At 48.4% G+C, this 17,051-nt stretch overlaps 1 protein-coding gene across 1 annotated transcript in view; it reads right to left on the reverse strand.

Moving 5' to 3' along the window:
* Window positions 1-17,051, reverse strand: part of LOC133933829 (receptor tyrosine-protein kinase erbB-4-like) — a 161,948-nt gene that overhangs the window by 66,994 nt on the left and 77,903 nt on the right. Inside the window, exon 2 of the mRNA XM_062381066.1 lies at window positions 14,263-14,414. Coding sequence (XP_062237050.1) covers window positions 14,263-14,414 — 152 coding nt within the window. The remainder of the gene's footprint in view (window positions 1-14,262; window positions 14,415-17,051) is intronic.

Genomic DNA, 17,051 nt, shown 5'->3' on the forward strand with positions numbered 1-17,051 from the left:
GCGCTTTTCTCCATCAATCACATGCAATTAGTGGCCTTGTGTGGAGCGCTCAGTCAAACAGGATCCGGTCCCGGCAGGCTGCTCTCTGCGCTCGCTTGGCGCTCGGGGCGGAATGTGAATTTCACATGTTGGTAAATTGCTCTTTGAATCTGCAGGAGGCGTCAGCGAGGCCGAGGCAGCTTCATATACTACAACAATACTTAATCACCCTAGAAGGCGTCTCTGAAACACACAGTCCCCGAGCGGCTGAGCCTGGGAACCTGTGACCCCTCCAGATACAACCCAGATTCACACTTCTGATTTAAATACTTTCCATTCAAGGCAGAGCTGGAATGAAGCAGGAACTCTCTCTGCATGAGGAAGAAGTGAAATGAAAAGTCGGGGGCCGAGAGCTTCAGGTGGAATCCGACAAAGCAGACACTAATCCCCAAAATGCTTGATGATTTGAGGCTGATGACGTGAACGTGTGGACGAGTTATTCACCGACTCAGTGTGAAGAAACCCTGCCAGAGGATTTACAAACTCATTCCCCCAGTTTCTGTCTTCCCAAGAACCGCCTTCGGGCTTCACCCCCGATTCAGATCGAACACACGCTGCACTTTAAGGGAAGTGTGAATGAAGACGCCTGGTGTCCGTGTGGCTGCATGTGTATTCAGATCATAAAGCAGCTGAATTATGCAGCTTTAATAGGATCATCTTATCTTATGGAGGTGAGCACGCTGGGACGGTCAGAGCCGTGCACGCCGACTTCCTGCCCGCCGCGACCAGAACCTCAGAATCAAACATCAAATCCATCACCAGCCAACGTGTGGAGGTTTAAAGCACAACGATAACCTGTCGGCTGATATTAAGATGTCTTTGACTTTACAATGTGAATGTAAGCAGTATTTTAGTGTTGCTGCTCACTGAGGTTTAACTAATTCTATCTGCTCCTCGCACTCTGCTGCTGAATAGTTGAATCCGCTGGTTTCTGCGCTCGCTCCGATGGGTCATGAGATAAATCTGAGAGGTTGTGAGATGATAAATGTGGTTGGAAAGAAGAAAAACAAAGTCCTGCTGCACACACACACACACACACATATATATGTATATTCCTCCGCAGGGTTCTGGACTTTTCTTCTGAGATACTGGATATTCTCTTTGACCTCTTTGGTTTATAATGTGACATCGATAACATGAGAAGAGAACCATTGGTTTATGTTTTAATCCTCTGAGGCTAAAGATGTTTGATGATGATCCCAGTTTGAAAGGATCTGAAATGAAAACTATAATATCTAAGATATGAATTCTCTTTAGAGAAGAAAGTCTTTGTCTGTCACTTCTGCATTTTGTTCACTGCACAATCTTTATGTTGTGGTACGTACAATGCAAAACACTAGAATGTCCTTTATCTGTCCCAGGTTTGCATTATAAAATCTATTTTAAATTTAAAAAATACTAAATTTGAGTACTTGTATCATTTATTATTGTCTAGTGACCTTTTAGCTGAGGTTGTGCAGCTTTAAGAGACATGAACCATTGGAAGATTCTCCGGGAAACAAAGAAGAAATACTTTTACTGCAGATAAAGTGTTAAAAGTGAAAACCCACTGCAGTCCAATAAATGCACTGGAGCATAAAGTTCAATATTTTCCTCCTCAAATGTGAAGCAGAAGCACGAAGAAGAATAAAATGGAAATGCTCATAAATAGCTTCAAGTGGCACTTAGAGCACAGAGCCGGACTAGATGTACTAACCAGCTCCTGTTTTTAAACTCTATCTTAATACGGAGAGATGGGTTTAAAGAGAAAAGGAAAGAAGGAGCAGGGAGAGTGTTGCGGAGGCTGCTGGTGATTTCATTTGTCGCCCACCTGCTGCATCACACTGGTGACGCCGTCAGAACCTCAGCGTTATTCCCCCATTTGTAAATGTTCCTCTATCCAGGAGGGTTTATTTCCATCATGGGGTTAATTCTCTCTTATTTGTTTTTAAAGAACGTAATCTGCTCGGGTCTGTCCTCCTCGCAGTGTTGCTTTCATCAGACTAAGCGGATTTGGATAGACTCCTAAACAACATCAGTGGGGCGCAGCAGCTGGATCCCCCCCGAAAGAACACCACGGCTCCCTTATCTGAAAAATAATGAGATATTCAAGTCGTGCTCACGAGAAAACAATGTTTGATATCTTGAGATAACAAGGTAATTCAATTGTTACCTCCGGAAAGCAAACACCAGCATCACCGAATCCTAATTTGCTGTCTCGAGATAATGAGATAGTCAGACATGATCACATGGAAGCAGTTTGATGTCTGGAGATAATAAGACAATTAGGTCGTTATCGGGACGTAAGAAACTAGCAGGAGATGTTGGACAGCAAGAGTGAGAAGCTGCACCAGAGGAGACGGAGGTAGAGGAGCTGAGAGGAGGAGGAAGGAAGTGAGGAAGAGGAGTTTAGGGTTTGGAGGGTGCGGTGCACTGGAGCATCTGCAGAGAGCTCACAGCCAGGGAGATTTTAAAGCATAATTAATAGTGCACCTGTTCCTGTCACCTGGATGAGTGAGGGTGCAAATGAGGTAGATGGCACGAGGAGGAGGAGGAGGAGGAGGAGGAGGAGGAGGAGGAGGAGGAGGAGGGAGGGAGGTACACTGAAGTGGAGATGCAGAGGAAGACGGGGTAGAAAAGGCCTCACAAAAGAAAAGTGTAATGACTCCATTATAACCTACAGGAGATGGGACACATATTATGGTGATTATGGCTCATTTCCATACATATAGAGCTCTCTGCCAGCGAGTCAAGGAGAGAGCAGCGGCGCATGTCTGCCGACTCTCAGCGGTTTGATCCGAGCGCCGCCGACAATCCGCCTCCTCCACGCCGCGGCAAAGTCAATGGGCGGGGGGGGACCTGTTTACCAATTCACTTGAATGAGCTGCGCCGGGGAAGCGATGCACTCCTTCACCTCGTGCCTCTGTTTGGCTGCTAAGCACGCCGAGAGCGCCCGGGCGTGACATTCTTGAGGAATCCTGTTTTAAAGAAATCAAGGCCTCGGCGAGTCGGGCCGATGACTTTGAGAGAAAAGGAGAAATCCTGGAGAACCCGGCGGTGAGTCATTCAGCGCAGGTGTTTGTGCAGAGCTCGCTCTTTTCAGGGAACTCGTGAGGGAACATTTGTTGATGGCACCCCCGAGGAACTCCTGGGAGATGAACCAACAGGGTGGGAAGTGTGTGTGGGGGGGGGGGGGGGGGGGCTTTTTGCTCACTTCAAATAGGAAGCAGATCAAAGGCAGAGGGTGGAGGGGTGAGGGGTGAGGGGGTTTGAACCCACGCAGCACTCTTCATGCCGCAGGCACAGAGCAGCTTGAAATCAACTCCCTTTCCCTTTCAGGTGTTTCAGCTCCTCCACCGGCACATTAGGCCAAAAGGAAAAAGGTAATTTCTCACTCGGCTCAATCAAAAGACTTTAATTGGACTTTGAGTGGAACAGTGTCTGCTCGCACACGGCGTGCCGGATCCCACCGCGGCGTCATCCTGATCCAACACCGGGAAGCCAACGTGGGGAACATTCAAAAGGGGATTTGTTCTATTCCTTTTCAAATGAGGCCGGCTCGCTCATCCTCAGGTTCTGTGTTTCTGATTCTCTTCATTCAGAGAAAAGAGAAGACGAGTGTGGTTCTCCTTCGTCACGCGTTGTGTGAAGTCACAGCAGAGACGCACAAACCAGTCGGCAACATGTGTGACACAATTAGAAGGCGCCAAATAAAAACACACAATAATTGTTAGATATTAAATCTTGACTTAGTTATTTGATTTGATATAAACAGGGTGAAAGGTCACGATTGACAGCTGAGATAGAGCCTGACGATAAAGTTTAATAAGTTATGATTTATTAAATGGATCAAAATCTATGAAAATATGCTTTTTTAAAAGTTACACAAGCCGCCACTGGATGAATGTTAGTCACACACACTCAGTTCTACCACAACCAACGAGTGTTGACAGTGACTTTGGAATGACTGTGTGTGTGTGTGTGTGTGTGAGAGTGTGTGTGTGTGTGTGTGTGTGTGTGTGTGTGTGTGTGTGTGTGTGTGTGTGTGTGTGTGTGTGTGTGTGTGTGTGTGTGTGTGTGTGTGTGTGTGTGTGTGTGTGTGTGTGTGTGTGTGTGTGTGTGTGTGTGTGTGTGTGTGTGTGTGTGTGTGTGTGTGTGTGTGTGTGTGTGTCTGTGTGATGACATCCAGGGCTGCGCCTCCAGCAGCAGCTGTGCTCCTGGCTCCTGGCGCTGATACTTATTGTCTCAGACAGGCCGACAGTCTCACATGAGGCCGCTTCACGAGTGGCGTCCGTGAGGCGTCTGCATTGTCAAGACACATTTCCAGCGTGACCCTGACTCCTGAATTAAAATCACCACGGGGGAACGTTTGCAGCGCATTAGCAGGCCGAGCCGAAGCAGTGACAGTACAGTATCTGATCCTGAAGCTGCAGAGGAAACACTAATACATAACTCATGAGGCGAAGCTGTGGTAGCAACCCAGCACCAGTCGCACGGCGGATCGCATTATGCTGTGGCCTTTGGGGACGCTACATAATGTAGTTATGTGACAAAGCTAGTGCACGTCAGCCAGGGGCGGCTCTCTGCTCCCCCGACAGCAGCCGTGCTGCAGAAAGTGAGAAGCTCCTCATCTCCAGCTGCCCCTCGCTCCTGTGTCTCATAGTCAAGCCCCTCATTATTCACGGGCAGCCCAGCTCAGGACGGAGGGTTTGAGGGCTGGCAGGTTTCCTAACAGGACGGGGCCAATCTGCAGGGGCCCGGCCAAAGGAGAGGAAGAGGGGGGGCTCAGGGGCCTCGGAGGGCCAGGGTCACTTCACTGCTCTGGGGAGGAGGAAGGGGTTTAACGGCCCCTTCAGGAGCTTGGACCTGATGCACAGCTGGTTGCAGCCGTCGGTGGACGAGGGAGGAGTTTGTCTGGATGATAAATGAATTCACACTGAGGAGGTGAATCAGAAGAACTTGGACTCTCGGTCCACGGAGAAGAAACGTTTAAATGATATTAACTTTAGTTTAGTGCCAGGTTTAGAGCAGGCTCCATATCAGAAACATGTCACCGTGTCCACCCCTGGTCTCAGTCTGCAGCTGCCTGCCCCCGGTGGAGACGTCCTCACCGAGCAGAGGACGACCCGACTGAGTGGAAGATTTAAAGAACCAGGAAGAGACGTGAACACGAGGAACTCTCACAGATAATGATTTGTCAAAGTAAAGACTTTTTAAAATGTGGTTTCGTTTTTGCAGCTCTGCTCATCAGGTCTGCTGGTTTTTGGTTCAGATCTTGTAGAAGACGTAAAGATCTTAATTTAAATAACAACATTATAATTATCACACCAGAGGCTCTTCACTCTTTTCTCTCCTGGTTGAAAAGTAGAGTTTGTGAACTTTATATATATTCTGTGCAGGTAAGCCGGCAGCTGTGGGACTGATTACAACCATGTCAGATTTTATCTGTCTTGTCTCCTTATATAGTGTGAGTGCACAGAAGTGTGTGTGTGTGTGTGTGTGTGTGTGTGTGTGTGTGTGTGTGTGTGCGTGTGTGTTATTTGTTAGCCATTTTCCCTCCAGTACAAAATGATGGTGGAGGCCTGATGCCGGCCACGTTTCAGCTCTGAACTCCTCCATGGCTCTGGAATCAAATTGCCCTAATCGGAGATGGATGTCCTGATTTGTGGCAACACAAGGTGTTTGTGTATGTGTGTGTGCACGATCACCTGCAGATGCTGGTGTTATAAATCAATCTGGCTGCATGATGGAGTCGGAGATGAAGCACTCATGACAGATACCGGGTACTTCTCCCCGGCTGGGTAAATAGACAGAATGCACCTTTATTGAAATCGTCAGCCGAGTGCTCCAACCTGAATTTCAAAGATCACTCATATTACGCTCAGTAGATGAGTGTGTGGTGTGTGTGGTTGTGTGTGTGTGTGTGTGTGTGTTAGTGTGCATGTGTTAGTTATCTCAGCCAATCACAAACTGCAAAAAGTGATTTCATTTCTCAGCGGGGGAGGAAGCCCTTCGGAGCTGCGGCCGCCTGCAGGCTGGTTTGTGCCTTGACGCAGATTCTGTGCATGTGGCTGACATCACGGAGACGGAGCTGGTGAGTCTGAGTCACTTTGCTGTGGCACCAGTGAAACTCGATGGGGATTCTGTGCCACTTCAAACGAGGGCGATTGAGCAGAGCACGGTGAAAAACTCCTGACGGAAAGAGAGGAGGTGGAAGGAGACGATGTTCAAGACAACGTGAGGAGGAGAGGAGGTGGAGGAGAGAGAAGATGGAGGAGGAGAGGAGGTGGAGGAGACAGAGGCATCACCGTGACGTACAGGTGATGCTTTCAGTCCAGGGTTTATCTGACAATTCAAACATTCATCATACTCTCTGCTTTGTGAGAAGAAGTTTTTAAAAATATGAAATCCTGGTCGGGGCAAAAAGCTGCGCTGCAATCAAATAAAACTGAAACTAAAGCGTGACGCTATTATATACTTTATTCTTTATATTAATGCTGTGAGTCTTATAGGAGACAAACAAAGCAGCTTCCTTTCAGACACCGAGACACACCGGGTTCCAGCCGACAGCCGCTAGCAGAGCAGATTACTGAGCAGGAGGGAAATGCTTTCCAGACGTTTTCAGCCAGCGTGGGAATATCTCCAGAGGCAGAAGTTGAGGAATATAGAAGAAGAGTGTGTGCTATCTGCATACATATTTCAAGAATGTGTCTGATACACTTGGTAATACTTAACAGGACGGACCTGAGAATAGCTCTAATGGAATTACAGTCAATTCAGAGTGGCAGAAAGAGAAAGTAATGAGATGGAATAAACCAGGAGGCTTCATGGTGTTCTGATGGGGTTTCAGGACGAGGCAGTTTGAGCCTGACAGCGTTTTGCAGAAAGGAGAGAAGTTGTTTTCAGCCTTTGTCTTTGAGCATCTATAAGAACTCTCTTCTCTTCTCCTGGTGTGAAGGTACAGGAGATAAAAGGTGAAGATGGAGGAGTGCAGTTATAAGAGACACTGTCCACGTACAGGCTGAGACTGGTACCTGCAGCAGGACTTTGAGCAGAGGAGCACCACACTAACACAAACACACTCACACCAACCGACTTTCACACAGGAGCAGGAGCAGGAGCAGGAGCAGGAGCAGGAGCAGGAGCAGGAGCAGGAGCAGGAGCAGGAGCAGGAGCAGGAGCAGGAGCAGGAGCAGGGTGATTTTCCCTGAGCCAGCTGCAAGGCGCAGATATAAAAAAGGCATCGGGAGCAACAATTTACAAACAGCCATAAATTAATCTGCGGCTAACATGCCTTTTTAATATGTGAAGAGGGGGGGGGGCTGAGTGCTCTGAACGGAGCGATCGATGTCACAGACGTGATGTGCACTGAGAGGAGGCCGAGGGAGAAACGTCCCAGCATGCCGAGCGGGAGCGGGGCCGGGAGCACGACAGCATCACTGTGGTATTAAGGTATCACACCGATGAGAGCACACGCAGGTTCTGTCCCATTTACTGCTCAAGTGAGCGTTCAGGCGCCACCTGGCATGACGGCAAATGTATGAAAAATGCCAACAACCTGCACACACAACACACACTTGATGCACAATCATCCTATCAGCGTTGAGAGGAGGCTTTTAGAGCAAAGTGAGGCCCACGCTTCACTGCTGTGGCCCAGCTGCTGGTGGAGGAACTGATCGGCTTCAGACCAACAAGACGAGGAGAGGGAATCATCACTTCTCCTGTTGACACCCCACCCCCCCCCACCATTCTGTGATTTATCTTCAATTCCAGTTCCTTTGCTCATCTCCTGCTCCTGATGATCCACTGCTCCTGTGCATAATGAGTACGTGTTTATTTTTGTTTCATGTCACAGTGAGAGAGTAAAAGATGCAGAACGCTCTGTAAAGCGTGGGACTGAGAGTTCACATGCAAACACGCTGCTTTAATCAACAACTGGAATCAGTAGAAAATACAATATTCATAAATAACGAGTCCTTCATGAAACCATGTGAACTCGGCCCCGGTTGCACGAGATCCTCTAAACTCTGCCAGACATGAAACTTCCTTTCTGCTCGGCTGTTCTCATAATGTTACTATTCATAAGTTCTCAGCCGAGATCTGAAGATTTCACAAAGTTCATGGGAAGTTGTTGGAGACAAGACTGGGACGAGAGAAACTCCATTATTCATTTGTGTTTCTCAACGAGGGGGGGGGGGGGCTCACGGCCTGTCCTCTCCATTTCCCTTTCTCAAAACCCCGTGGCAGAAAACAACGTCTCTAAACAAAAAGAAAAGATCCGACTCATGATCTCATCTCTTGAACTCACGTCTTCAGACCTCGTCATTAAAACCCACGGCTCGGTTCCAGGACATGAAAATCTAAACAGCGCTCGCTAATCAAACTATTTGCTCTCTGTTTCCCGCTCGGTGAGTCGGAGCAGGTGGGAGCAGGATCGGCTGTGGGGGAACTTCATCCATTCCTCTTGGCCCCGTGCATCTGCCACCATAATTTGCGGTAATGACGGCGTCCCAGCAGGGCCACTGCGCGCTGAGCGATCCAGAATTGATTTAGTGCATTAATTACGCCCCTGTTACGCCCGTGTCACGGACAATATTTTACAATTTGATAAGCAAAAGACGCGCCGTGGGATCGCTTTGATGAATTGCGAGGGTTCGGTCGTGGCGCGCTTTTATGGTCGTACCTTTTAATGTAACGGTAATCACTCCCCCCCCCCCCCCCCACGCCGAGCAGCCAGCGAGACTCTAATTCCACCTCGGAGACCTCGGCTGTGCACCGTGTCTGCTTCCATCAGGACAGGACAAACTGTCGGCAGCTTGTGTGTGTGTGCATGTTTAATGTGCGTAAGTGCATATGTTTCCATAATATCTGCAGTTTGTGTGAGTGCTCTGGTTCTGTGGCCCCTCTGCACTGGAACAACAGCTCCCAGTGCTGCAGGCGAGACAAGCAGCAGCCCAGTAATGAGCAGGAGCGGTGTCTCTCTCGTCCCACCGACCAAGACCCCCCCGGGGCAGGAGACATCCCAGCGTCCACACTGAGGAGCAGCTGAACTCCCACAGGAGCCGGGGCCAGCAGAGGAGGACCCACATTCTGAGTTGGGTCTGTTTATCTTGACACTTTCTTAAAAGTGAGTTTTCAGCTGTGTCAACAAGTCGCTCTGTGTTAGGAGCATGTTCAGTGATTCACTGGCTCTCCTGCAGTTACACCTCAGTTTGTCTGGGATATGAATAAATACTTTATTATATTCTAGAGAAGGTTCCTGATTTTTAACAAACTCTAACCAGTAGAATTATAATCCTTCACCAAGGCAGTCTCTAACAATCTGCTCCAGATCTCTCAAATTTGATCGGACTTATTTAAAAAAATATTTAAGATTCATATAAACTTTAGAAAATGTCCAAACTCAAACCAGTTCCCAGTTATTATCAAATGGAAGTTTTGTTCTCAGACGTTCTGTCTTCCTCTCCTCTTTCATTCTCTCTCTCCGACGAACAAATGACTCAACTGCAGGAAACCGTTTCTCTCTCGTGAAAGCGCCAAAGAAAAGACTACAAATGAAACAAAAGACTTAAATGTTATATTATTTTTCTTCTTGTGGACTTTGCACATCTCCATTATCCCACAATCAACGGCCTGTAAGGTACTGGTGGTACTGGGATGTAGCAGGGTGATCATTTTCCCAGTGTTAAGAGCTGTAATTATGCCGACGCCGCCGGCGCCCGCGAGACGCTCGCAGCCTTTTGCAGGAACCAGTCCCTTCCTCCTATGAGCTCCTCAGCTGGTTCAGAGGCTAATGAAACTGTTCCATTCTCCTGGCCAGCACGCACCTCTCCAGCCACCGGCTCGGGGTCATCATTCGGTGAAGAGGCGCTCTGACAGCAGCCATTGTGCGGCGTGGAGCACGACAGCGTGAAGCGTCGATGGCGAGCGAGAAGAGAGCAGCACTCGACCTCATCACTGACCTTCTCCTCTGGCGTTCTGCGTGTCACCATGTAAATAACAGCTGTCACTGTCAGGGGGAGGTCGCCCCCCCGACCCCCCTACAACACCCGAAGCACAGAGTCCCCATGGTGAAACAGCTGGGGGGGGGGAGCAAACAATGACTTTCCAATAGATACTTCACACGGCTTCAAGTGAATAGACACAAATCAACCGACCAATCTTCCATCCACTTGTTTTCAGGCACAATCACAACACAACGCCTCTGGTTCTGAGGAGCTGCAGAAGTTGGTTTATTGATAAACGCCACAGAAACTGCTTCTTAATAAATCATGAGGTGTGGCCGGTGAACGACATCGAACACTGAGGTTTGAGGCGAGGGCCAGAGATTCAACTTGGCAGAGCACGCAACGACAGGAACATAAATCTGGACTGTGATCGTGGATTTTGATTTGGTTCAGGTAGCGTCGTGCTCTCTGTGGCAGAGCCGACATGTCGTGACCGGTGCTACCTGCCAGGAGGAAACTGAATATTCCAGAAGGATCAGTGATTGGGCAAACGAGCCGGATGAGTCATCAAACAGTTCAAAGGGTTTCACAGGAAGAGATATATGACGAGTTAACAGAAAGACAGGACTTCAAATCTGAACTGAACCTTCTGTGGTCCAGTATCTGCAGAAAGATTCCTCTTAACTGAACGTAGAGAAGCCACAATCAGAACCATAGAGCCGTCGAGTGGCATTTAGAGAAACAGAGCGTGGATGAAGAGCGAGCGCAGTTTGAAGGACGGACGTGTGAAGCCGCTGCGACAGAGAGGATCTGAATTAGAGGCTCACAGTGAATGAATAGCAGAGGGTCACACTCTCAGAGAGCGGGAGCAGCGATCAGATGAGAGCTGAATAATGACACACACAAGCATCACTCTCCGACTGGCACTCTAATCTCATAGGTTAGACGAAGGACATGAGGGGGGAGGGGGGGGGGGGCCCTGCAAGTTTCAGTCGAGGGAGAATGAAAGTTTGAATGTGTCGCTGTGAGAGAAACATTTACTTCCTGTAAACGGCGTCCCGCTGCCAGGAGCGGCGAGGAGGAACAACGCCTCCACCATAGATTTGTGAGGATGTTCTGTTTGAGAAGAGCTGAGCTGCAGATCCACTGAGCGCTTTCATCCGCAGCTGAAATACAGCCCAAGGAAAATGGGAAGCCTTTGGTGTGAGGAGCCTCTTTTCTCTTCTCCCCCTCTCATCTGCTCGTTCTCTGCTCCGCTCGGCTGCTCGGCGGCGGAGCTGAACTCGCAGAGCCACGTTAACCCCCCCCCCCCCTCCATCTCTCTTCAGAAAAAAGAAAAAACTAATTGGAAATGAGTGCCGGGTGAAAAAAAGAGAAGAGAGGAGCAGTATCTCTCTTTTGTCTCTGTCTCTCCCGGCTGGTGTTTGCCAGAGATAAGCTGAGTAAAGAGTGTCTGTGTCTGCATGTAGACATGAAGTATACACCTCAGTGGCCACGTCATTCATCTCCCTCCTGGTGCTGGAGCTGTGTGTGTGTGTGTGTGTGTCTGTGTGTGTCTGTGTGTGTGTTGGGGGGGGACTTCCCCTCAGCCCCCTGCTCTCAGCTGCAGCCCTGGCGCGGCGCCGTGTGTTTCGTGGCACTGGCGGCCAGATTGATCCGGCTTTAATGAAGAGCCCTTCAGCCTAGGTGACATCATTAGCTGGTTGTTCTGCCACCCGCCTCACTTCGGGGAGAAGGGGTCATCCTGAGTGACAGACGGGGGGGCGGCCAGAGAAGCAGGGGGTGGGGGGGGGACGCCACGAGGCTGCACAGACACACACCCATCAGACACCTGTGACTACACACACGGACTTTAAGGATTTAGGGAGTTGATCCTGCGGCAGGAAGAATTCTAAATCAGCTCTGATGCTTCACCACGGAGTTTCAGTCCTTGTAATAATAATAGTGTGGACGAGATTCATCCAGAAGAAAGTTGGTAAATGTGATTTAAAAAGAGAAGATGAAAATATTAATATGAAGGAGTTACAAAACCAAACCTCTGTGTTTCCAAAGCAAATTAAAGACAATATGTTTTGTTATTTAATTTCTATATATTCAATCAAAACACGTGTGTACCTTTTCATGCTTCAGTTCTTAAAGCATTAATACAAAATTGTATCTATTTATTTATGAGAGTGTCTATAAATACACTAGATTTTACTCTTTAAAGTTTATTTCAATTATAAAAACATGGTTCAAGTCTGAGGAAACACGGATTAGGAACATTTCTAAAAATGTTTTTTTTAGAAATGTTTCCCATTGACGTCGAAACCCCTTCAGAATGTCTCTGATTCTATATGTTTGTATAAAGCCCAGTTTTGAAATCTTATAGATCTGTAATAATTCAACCCTCATATCTGATATTATATATAATCCAACTTTACACTGTCATCTCCTCCTTTAAACCTGCACCACAGTCGCATTCATGGTGTTTCACAGCAGGAAATAACTCAGCGACGTGATGGGGGGGCTGTTAAATCAAACACTGGGGTTTATTTGTGGGGAGCAAACCGACCCTGATCTGATACAGACAGGAAAATTATTTCTGCTCCTCACCGTGAATCCACTGAAATATCAGGAAGTCCGAGAGATGTGGTCTGGAGGAGGCTGCGGAGCCGCCTCATCCGTCTAACTGTCAGCCTCTCGCCAGGCAAAGATCACCAGCCCCCCCCCCGCCCTCCATCCCTGCCCTGGCTTGCCCTCTCCTCTCCTCACACACACACAGACACACACAGATACACAGTACACAAGGCATAAACACACAACCCCACGGCACGGTAGCTGAGCATTGTAATTTTAGCACAGCAGCTGTTTCTGCCAGCCATAAAAGTGACAGCCCTCTAGCTCTTCTCTGGATCTTCTCCCTCCTCCTCCTCTTCTCTCCTCCTTCGCTGCATCCACACCATGTCCATCCACTCGTGCAGACACACTCACTGTGCACACACACTGTGCACACTCACTGTGCACAGACACACTGCAGTGTGTTGGAAGCCGCAGCCTGGGAGGAGTCCGAGTGAATCAGTTCTCCTGAGCCATTCCCTGACTGCCTGCAGCTCTGGAGGTATACGCACGTGGTGTGTAAAGTGTGTGCATGTTGATGTTGAACTTTGTGTGAACCTGCCAGTGTGTGTGTGTGTGTGTGTGTGTGTGTGTGTGTGTGTGTGTGTGTGTGTGTCGCCCTTTAGGGCCCAAACGGGCAGGAAAACATTTCTCAGAATCGCGGCTGAAATCGTTAATTCTTCTGTTTAAAATCTAAAATTGTAAAGTTGTCCATTAAAAGTGAAATATGTTTTCCAGGTTGTCTCTCTCGCTTCTTTGTGACCAATAGGGTGATAGCTACAGAGTTACCATGGCAACCACGAAGCTCCCAAATCCTCCCCCCCCCACATCCACTTAACAATCCCCCAGATGCCTAATTGTTTCCCTAATGACGCTGGGCCTAATGGGACTGTTTATGGTATTCATTTGATAGCGATGGCCCAGTAATTAGACTACACCTCACTTCATTAAACAGCAGGGGATGGAAATGCACACACACACACACACACACACACACACACACACAGACACACACAGACAGAGAGAGAAAGAGAGCAGCGGCAGACCCGAGGGACGAGTGTGTCCGAGGGGAACGGTGACGGCACTCTACATTCAGAGTGCCGCTCGTTTCCCCAGAGCGATTGTTACCAGAGCCTCTTATCATTAGTTCCACTGTCCTGTGTGACGCTGTGGTGCCCTGGCTTCAATCAGCATCCACGGCTTTTCACAATAAGACGCTGGTCATATATTCATCTGCATGAAAGACAGATGTACAAGTGGAGTCCTTGTTTCTCTACAGCTACAGAATGAGACTTCCATCGGTGTCTCTGTCCGTGGTGCTGAAAAACCAGACTCCAGTTCTGCCTCTGTCCGCGGTGCTGAAACACTGTGTCTGACTATACACCGTAAATAAGGATGATTGCCCCCTGGTGGCTGGCTGCAGTATGGCTACAACCCATCCCTCTCCATGTTAGCATAAGGGACATTATAAGCTGAACTATTGAGTTTATTCCAAATATAGAATGAGTCAGTCACAGGCGTCTGTTTGTTTGTCAGGCTCCATTTCAGTCTGTCTCTCTCTCTCTGTGTGGTGCTGAAGCTCTCTGAAGCTAAAACATTCCAACTCAGCATTTCTCCTTCTCCCTCCGCCCTCACACGAACACCACGATGTTCCTGTGAAGGAAACAAACCCGACACAAGGACTTTTAGCCGGTCCTACCTTGAGGAAGGAGAGGTTGCGGTTCCGATCGATGCTGGTGATCTCCAGGTTGCCCATCACCACCTCACAGTTCTCGTAGAGCTTCTTCAGGGTGCGGTACTGCTGGTCCAGGTCTGACAGAGTGCTGAGCTTGTTCTCCGTGCCGGGGCAAACTGCAGGCAGAGAGGGGAACATAGAGGATGTGTCATTTCAGAGGTGAAATATCCCAAACACAGCGTTGTTTGTTAGAAACAAGAATAAGTAGAGTAATGGAAATGTTTCTGTCGTTCAGGTTAACTAGATATCTTAATACTTACAGGTCAGAGCAGCTAACATAGATAGGTTAAACTGCTTTTTCCCCCCCAGTGAAAGATTTATGCATTTCTATTCCCCAGAGTTTCTCCTTCGAGCTTCAGTCAAGCGAGCTTGATTCTCTGACTGCACTCACAGGCGGCTCGTGGTGAGACGTCCGGCGGCAGATGCACGGTTCAACGGCTAAGTTTCTGAAGGAATGTGAGAATCCGCGAGATAATGAAGGGACAGCGAGCGAGCGAGGACACATTCAGGGCACGAGCGTTTGAGGACCGCAGCTCTGTGAGGTGAAGGAGGGGGGACCGACAGACAGAGAGGACAGACAAAGGCAGAGACAGTAGGTGGGGACGAGTGACCCTCTACAATCAGGCAGCTGCAAGTGTCAAGACTCCGAGAGAGGGAGACAAGTGGGGTGACAGGGGTGAGTATCATTTCTCTGAGGCACTGACCTACAGTCTGGGTCTGGCACCGGCACGCTGTTTAATCAAAGATATTCAAATTGCATTGGTTGACCTTTCCACAGGGTTTCACTCAGAGACTTCACTCTGCCGACCAGATTACACGACTTTGAAGATATTCCAGCGAGTGGAGACGGTTTCAATCGGCGTGTGTGTAAGGAGGACGGGCAAATTAGAAGGGGTCGGGTCTCTTCTGTTGGTTTTAGCCGCACGCACAAACCAAACCATGACAGTGCACGATCACACACACACACACACACACACAAATCCTGACACTAATCCACGCTACAGGCAGCTACACCTGCAGCTCCTATACTGAGCTCCACATGGGCTGTGTTATGCAAGAGGAATAAGAGAAGGCATGAGATAGAAAAACACGAGTGAGGTTCTCCATGTTCTCCTGACACAGAACAAAAGCTTCCATATCTTTGTTATCTAAGTTCGTCCGCAGCCGCGATGATAGAAGCATCACAGTTGACTCCACCACTGTAATTAGCTCCACCGCTTTCCACCCATCAAGCTTCTCTTTCCGTCGCTGCCAGCCCTTCCACCAGGCAGCCAGCCTCCCGGGCCCCGGTCCTGCCGCCATCTGCTGCGTTCAGCTGGCGCCGGCACCGCGTCACCACGGGCACGGCTGCAGGTTTGTTTGCCGGGGTGTGTGGCAGACACTGGAATGGAGTTTGGCTCATTTTAATTAAAACGCTCATTAAAGTTTGTCTGTGACTTCTGAATCTCATCAACGACTATTTTCCACCGTCAAACTGATTTAATCTTTCTATCAATTGTTCTGATAAATCCAAGTAGACGTTAAATCTCTTTTGTTCAAAGATGTGTTTTTTTTGGTGTTGCCTCATTTCTAATGTGATATTTAAACCTGCCTCATAAATAAAGCCTGGTTGATTGATTGATTGATTGATTGATTGGTTTTACAGGTGGAAGTCACATGATTGGCGTCTGTCAGAGGTCACTTCACCTCCTGTCGTGCCCTTTAAAAACTCCTGCTGAACATTCTTCAGAAGCCCGAGTCCAGATTCTCTACGTCCACGAACAAGACTTTCAAAATGAAGGAAATAAAGAAAACACAGTGGACTAGTGCATAGTTGAACTTGCCCCTGTATTGAACAACATTGAGAGCTCATAAACTCCCATATTGCTTTATGGATCGTTGGCTCTGTAAAGATTAGTGCTTCCTCTGCTCGCTGAGCCTCCATATCGCTGCGGGTTCAGGCTGCGTGGCACAAACGGCTGAGAGGGGACCGGGCGACGGTGATAAATGAGATCTGCTGACCACATACACTCACACAGATGAGTTATTAGAAGAAATGATTTAAGGGCAGCAACAAACTTAAAGGAAGTCTGCAGCGGGATCTAAAATTGGTCAGATCAATAAACCTGCGTGTGAGTGTGATGAAAGGTTAGCGAGCGTCTGTAATAATCTGTTATTGAAACCTACCTACCGGCAAGTGTGTGTGTTTTTGTGTCTGTGTGTGTGTGTGTGTGTGTGTGTGTGTGGGTGGGTGGGTGTGTGTCTGTGTGCGTGGTGACAAAAGATCATAGGGTAGAGGTGAAAAGTCAGAAGAAAACAACTCTCTAAAGTCAATAAAAGCCTCCAGCAAACACACACTCACACACACACACACAGCATTGGTTCAGGTTGTGTGAGGTTGTGTGAGGCAGTAAAAAAAAGCAGATGTGAAAGAGAGAGAGAGACACAATCTTGTATTTGTGAGAGTGGCAGCGCCGCAGCATTAGCATTCATATGGACCTGCTCTACTGTAAATGCTCTTTTCTCTGAGCTCATTTCGAAAGTGTCCAGATCCATCTTCTCCACCTCTTCCCCTCCATCTCTCTTTTTTCCTAATATCTTTTCTCTTCTTCCTTCTCTGTCCCCAGTAATCCATTTCTGCCTCAGCCCTCTCCCTCCATTCTCTCCCCCTCTCTCTCTCTCTCTCTCTCTCTCTGGCTCGGCCGTGGACAATGTAAGTATTGAGCCGTTGCCATTTTTCCCCGTTAATGCATCGGGTGACATAGGGCCTTGTC

Source organism: Platichthys flesus, chromosome 22 (genome assembly GCF_949316205.1).
Source record: "Platichthys flesus chromosome 22, fPlaFle2.1, whole genome shotgun sequence".
NCBI lineage: Eukaryota > Metazoa > Chordata > Actinopteri > Pleuronectiformes > Pleuronectidae > Platichthys > Platichthys flesus.